The sequence below is a fragment of the Garra rufa genome, chromosome 6 (genome assembly GCF_049309525.1).
Source record: "Garra rufa chromosome 6, GarRuf1.0, whole genome shotgun sequence".
NCBI classification, from domain to species: domain Eukaryota; kingdom Metazoa; phylum Chordata; class Actinopteri; order Cypriniformes; family Cyprinidae; genus Garra; species Garra rufa.
Window position 1 is genome coordinate 820,534 of NC_133366.1, and position 6,555 is coordinate 827,088.

The following is a 6,555-nucleotide window of genomic DNA, read 5'->3' on the forward strand; positions in this document are numbered from 1 at the left end:
CGGAGTCTCCGTCGCAGATCGGAAATAACTAAGTGATCAACTTATATTTTTTCTTGTCCTTTTCTTATTTTTAATGTTGTTACTGTTATTTGAAGAAAAAATAAAAATAATTATGAACACCAGAATTTACTCTACTTATCTTTGTGGAGCGTTTCAAAGTTAAAGCTGTTAATGTTAAGTCCGTATTATGTATATGAGTGCTCGCGCCTGTTTACATACACATATATACATACACGAAATTACTATAGGCCTTTTTCACGAACGTTCGAACGCACATCCGGTGCAGCGATAGTTGTGTAAAGAAACTTCCGGCGAAATGGAGTCAGGTGCGCTAACTTTCACAACCTCACTTAATAATTTACCAGCATTTACATCAGCGGATGTTTTTCGTCTCGTGGACCTTCATGCAGCCGCTCCGCACTCAAAACTCACCAAAGGATATAAGTTCTTCCACGAAAATTACATCTTTAATTACGAAGGTAAGTCACGAACCATAAACTAGCATGGTTTAGCTAACGTGATACCGTAAATGTCATTTTTATACTCGCCTTTTGTCATTTTGTAGACTCTGTAGTAGTTTAAAACAGATAAGAGTAGTCAAAGGAGGTAGTACACAATATACTGAATGATGGTGTTTAATATGATATGTATAATAATATTTTTGTTATGCAATGTTCAGTGTCGAGTGTGAAAAACAGGGAGGTTATCCTGAGGTGTAGGTGTTTTAGGTCGATGAGGAAGCGCGAGGAGCCACATACATTGCAGGTTACCATAGAAAATGAAAGACCTGTTTATAAAACTCATCTCTTACACTAGAAGTTAAGAAATTCTACGCCTAGCATGACACGATCACTGTTTGCATTTCCCAGTGCAGTGCAGAATTGAAAAAAAAATAAACAAAATAACGCTTATAGTGTAAGGGATAGTTTTAAGTAACGGTTTTTTTTTTTTTTTCATGCTGCGGTTGCAGATTTCTATATTGAGTTATTTTTCTTTTTTATTAAAACTGTTGTTTGATGGTTTGCATCAATGTTCTTTCTGTAGTCTAAGCATTACTTTATAAATGTGTACTGATATTGGCTTTTGTATTTGACTTTAGATCGGTTTAAAAGCTGACACAGTGCCTGTCGAGCTTACAAGCACATCTTGCACATGCACTGCAGGCAAAGCACTGTGCAATCATCTTGTAGCTATGTTTTTCCAAACGGCACACTTCAGCATGATGCAGATGCAGACTGTACCACCAACCATGGCATCCACAAGCATGCTGCAAACATGGCATAGACCAAGGACACAGGTAATATAACCACAAGCCAAGTTACACAGTAGTATTGCAAAGTGTTGGTAGATAATTGGAAATTTACAGAGTTTCTATTGTTTTTTTTTCAGGGGATTGCTGCAGAGACCACGGATCAGTTGGTTGTGAAAAAACCGAGACTCTCTTCCAGAAGTGAATGCAAATCTACTCTCTACAGAGCATACACCGGTAATAAAGAAAATTTTACTAGTAGAGATTAAAGTTCCTGTTGAGGCAGGAGTTTATGGAGCGAGATTAGTCTAAATAATAATTCAAGCAAAAGACACAAATTCACATGCATGAAACTTGATTAATGTGAACGAAAAACATTAAATATATTCAGGAAAAAAAATCCAAGTGCTCAAAATAAAAATTAGGGCTGTCAAATGATTAATCGCAATTAATTGCAACTGAAATAAAAGTTTGTGTACATACTAAATGTGGCATTATTATGTATATGTATTATGTATATAAAAATACACACACATACATATCTAGATTTAAAAAATGTATCTATGAATAGTTATACTTCTATTTAATTTAGGATTATAAATAATTTCTATATAAATCTAAAACATTTTTCTTTAATATACATGTGTGTGTATTTAGATATACATAATAAATATACACAGTAAACACACATTTAGTATGTAAACATAATATTTACATACTAAACATAAATAAATTTATTTTGGATGTGATTAATCATTTGACAGAATTAATGAAAATATAAATTCATAAAGTTTTCAAAACATTTTACAGAATACAAGTTTAGAATGTTACATTTTACATGTTTATCATGTACTGTGAATGTGAAATAACCATTCATGTGTGAATCACCTGGATTTGTGTGTACATGAGAAACTTGTGAATTTTACACATTCAAAACTTTTTGCACATGTACATCTGTGAAATGTTTGTGAAACATTTTATGAATGTATTTTTAATTTTGCACTTGAATCAGTTTTTGTGGATGTTTTTCATGCACATGAATCAGGTTTCATGCATGTGAATTTGGCTACATGTGTGCAAAGTGTCTTTTGTGTGAATTATTATTGAGACTTATCTCGCTGATTGGAGTTTGTTCCTGTATTAAAGCTGCCAACACTTGTGAGGCTCTCCAAATGGAGGAACTGGTGGCAGTTCGGGACAAAGTGGATCTTATATTTTACATTACATAAATTAAAGACTGTAATGTCATTAATTGCTTTCCCAACATGTTTCCTAAACAAGTCATTTGTTTTTAGGCCCCCTTCCTGACCCAGCGGTACTAGCTGTTGGAGAAGCTGTAAAAGGACTCACTCCCCAACCTCTGATTTCCTGTGTGCTAAATGACTTGTCTGAACTGTCCTTAGTGGACTCCAGATTCGGTCCGGTGCCCCGAGGTTCTGTGCTCTCCTACCAGTGCCTTCCTCTCAAAACCAAAAACAAGGTGAAACACACAGATTCTCCTTTGTTCCCAAAACTCCCTATTGATGGTGCTCTATTTCCAAGGAGTCTGCACTTCGTCCCAAACTTCCAACAGTTCCTCCATTTGGAGAGCCTAAGTGTCTCACAGGAGTTGTCAGCTGTAATAGAAGAGCAAACTCAACCCCAATCAAAGTGTCCATTATGGAAGGAAATGCGCAAACCGAGAGTGACAGCTAGCAGGTTTCATGAGACTTCTCATGTGCGAGGGGAGACATCTGGCCAGGCACTGGCAAGACGGATACTCAAGGGTACAAAGCAAACAAAGGCAATGAAAACAGGCATTGACAAGGAACCTGAAGTACTGGATCGTTATTCTGAACTGTTTAATGTTAATATCTCACCTTGTGGTTTTGTGATACACCCGGATGCTCCGTACCTTGGTGCCAGTCCTGATGCCAAAGTGTATGACCCTAATGCAGATCCTTATTTCGGACTTGCTGAGGTGAAATGCCCTGATGTTCGTACAGTTGCTGAAGCTAAGCATATTAAGATTGTGAATGGACGGGCAACCTTGAAAAAATCCCACAAATATTATTATCAGATTCAGGGTCAACTGGCTGTAACTGGACTCAGCTGGTGTGACTTAATAACTGACACTGAAGAGGACATAACAGTCGAAAGAGTGTGGAGGGACAGTGCCATGATAACTCAAATGAGAGAGAACCTGGACCTTTACTATTTTTGTACATACATGGATGAATATCTTAAGGGTGGGCTCTAATAGGCTTCATTTCACTCATGCACTGTGTAGATATATAAAATGTTAATACTGTAAAAATAATTGAGTCTGTAATTGTTTGTACAGATATTTTATTCAATGCATTCGTGTTTAAATATAATGAATTTATTCAATGTCGTGCAATTTTATGTATATATATAATTAACATACTATTTTCAAAAAATTGTTTATGAAACTGCAACTGTTACACATTTTTTAAAAAGTCATAACTACTATTTAAATAATAAACTGTAAAAAGTGAAAAATATAATACAAAATGTATTAAAGCCACACTTTAAAATTAACTATGACGCACTTTGTGATTTGTGACCTTTAACATCAAGCGGCCATTGAAAATTGCTCATCAGGCAGCAATTAGTCCACAGCTGATTAACTGTTCCAGACATAGTCAAAGGTACAGTGGTGTCCCAGATGTGAAACTCTTTCACTCTTCTGATGGCTCTCTCAACAAGAATTCGAAGACGTGCAATGGCTTGTGTTCTCTCTGCATCTTCTTTGCTGAACTGAGCTTCCGTTTTAAAAGGTGGCATGATGAGTTTGGCCCCTCGCTCTGCCAGCATGCTCTTGATGGTGAATCCTTTGTCAGCCATGCAAGCATCCCCTGGCTCAAATAAGTCAAGAATCCCTGACTGTTTTGTCAGCTCTTGATCGGAGATGGAACCTGTGAACAAGCTGGACACAAATGTAACTGCTCCACATGGGGCAACGCCAATCAATCCCTTGAAGGTGGTGGTATTTTTGTATGAAGAAAACACCTCAGACTGGAGTGTGAGCGAAGATGGATTCTGGCACCGTATCTCTGTGCAGTCAATGATGACCCTCACCTCTGGACAAAACTGCCTAAACTTCTCCGGCATGGTGGAATTCACTTCCTGTCTGCTCATCCATATTGGTAAAGATCCAAGGATAAGGTAAAGATAATTAGCCCACGTTATGATGGTGCGGCTAACAGTGGAGAGACTAATTTTGAAAATGTCAGCTAACACTTTCTCTTTTAGTCCTGCAGAAACGCGACAGCAGTATAAGAAAAACTCATCAATCAGTGGCAAGCTGCGGTGATAACCTTGAGATGCTTCAATTTCAGTTGTCAGTCCCTTCTTCTGGGCCTTAGACCAGTAGACCAACGTGGACGCAGAGGGCTCAATCGCTTTCCAGAATGCTAGGAATACCTCTTCAGATGGAAACCTGGTGTAAAAACGTAGGTCTTCATCTGAAGCACAAAATCTCTGAAACTGTGAAAGAGAGTGGCCTATTCTCAGCTGCATGACCTCAGTTTCCAGTCTTCTGACTTCAGCTTCCAATTCCTGTATGCGTGCAGCTGCTGCATCCTGTGCACCTAGATTCACAAAAAAAGTAATTGATTAAAATAATGAAAAAACATTACAAATGTAACCAACTTAGACCCTGTGTACATCAAGGTAAAGCTACATAATTATCTCAACAATGTATATATAATGACATCCAATTTAGTACTTGTCTACATAGAAAAGTGTGTGAAAAGGTGTGGCATGCTGTGCAGTAAAACAACCTGAGATTACTATTAAAACTTTAGAGCAAAACTAGCATGAGTATAAAATCTGTAAAATTGACCTCTGCTATGATTCAATACCAAACCACTGTAATAAACACTTCAAGTAACTTTGACAGACTTGTGTTAATCTTAATTTTGCTACTGCTCATCATTTATGGCAGCATTTAAGATAAGACAAATTATAGTACTTTAGTATTTTGCTTGAACGGTAAATTAAATTAAAATTATACTGATATAGAAAGTGAAAGAACTTAAAATTATTACTATAAAGTAATACTTTTTCAATTTTATACATTGTGCTGTCAGGAATGCAAACATACCTGGATAAGGAGTGACTGCATAGTCATGGTCTGCTGCTACAGCTGGAACAATGTCGCCGTCGTCTTGAGCATCGTCAGAGGAAAGGATGGGACAAGCGTCAAGTCCGTGTCGAGCTCTGACTCTGTTGTACACCGACTCTCGAGGCGTTTCTCCCCAGTTGTTCCAAATAAATCGGGACGGAACGGCCCCTTTTCTGAGACGTTTTCGACCGGTAGCAGAAGTGTAATCGGCGCCAGTGAAGTGACGGCTACAAACAAAAGTACTACCTCTGAGGATCGTAAAAGTCGAAGATTGATCACGTCTAATAGCATGCACCCACTTATTTCTTTCATATTCAATGCTGGGGAATGCGTGAAAACTTAAATAAGGCTGTCGCTGCTTATTATTTGAACAATGAGGGACGCTACAGTGACACTTCGATGTTGCTTCCGCCATTGTTGTTTTGACCGGAAATCGCTTTACACAACTAACGGTTCTTCCGCATTCGAAAACCCGGAAGCGTGAAAAAGGCCTATTAACCGTAAGATACAGTTACACTATTAACTGTAAGGTACGATATGTGTGTGTGTGTGTATGTGTATGTATGCATGTACATACATACAGTATATTACAGTTAATAGTGTAACTGTATCTTACGGTTAATAGTATTTTTTTACAGTTAAAAATTATTAAAAGATAAACAGTATAGAGTACAAAGCTTAAACAAAAAAACAAAACTTGAGCAATAGAACATTTTTATTTAGTTAAACTACTATTTTTTACTTAATCTTTTCAGTATCAACCAATTTTCCATATTAAATACCATGTACTATACACAAAAACTGGATTTTCCAAAAAATAATACAAAATCAAGCACAAAAAAAAAGTTATAGCACTGAAGGCACACATTTAACAAGAACAACAATAATCACAAATTACTCAAGTTAAACCTAACTAAATTAGGTTAAACCTAAAATAAATCAAAACTCTTTATACATACAGTTAAGCCTGAGGCATGTTTTGACCCTACACTCATTAAGGAAAATGTCCATATCATCCTTACATTCAAAATTAAACATGAAGGGCTCTTTGGCCAGCTGAATCGCATCATTTGTTTCTGCCTGTGAAAGCTGCAGAAGAGCTTTTTTCTGGTCTTCATCGGTCAGTGTCAGATACCACGGCTCTTCTACTGATCCTCTGAAAAGATGTTGGTTGACT

At 37.1% G+C, this 6,555-nt stretch overlaps 2 protein-coding genes across 2 annotated transcripts; one reads left to right on the forward strand and one right to left on the reverse strand.

The window, feature by feature from the left end:
* Positions 1–257: 257 nt before the first annotated feature.
* Positions 258–3,790, forward strand: LOC141336133 (uncharacterized). Its single transcript, XM_073841660.1, has 4 exons — positions 258–479; positions 1,100–1,297; positions 1,390–1,486; positions 2,545–3,790. The coding sequence occupies exons 1-4, from the start codon at positions 381–383 to the stop codon at positions 3,486–3,488; spliced, it is 1,338 nt and encodes a 445-aa protein (XP_073697761.1). The 5' UTR covers positions 258–380; the 3' UTR covers positions 3,489–3,790.
* Positions 3,791–5,793, reverse strand: LOC141336141 (uncharacterized). The gene is made up of 2 exons (XM_073841674.1): positions 5,358–5,793; positions 3,791–4,842 (listed from the first exon to the last, which is right to left on the reverse strand). The coding sequence occupies exons 1-2, from the start codon at positions 5,791–5,793 to the stop codon at positions 3,791–3,793; spliced, it is 1,488 nt and encodes a 495-aa protein (XP_073697775.1).
* Between the last annotated feature and the right edge of the window lie 762 nt (positions 5,794–6,555).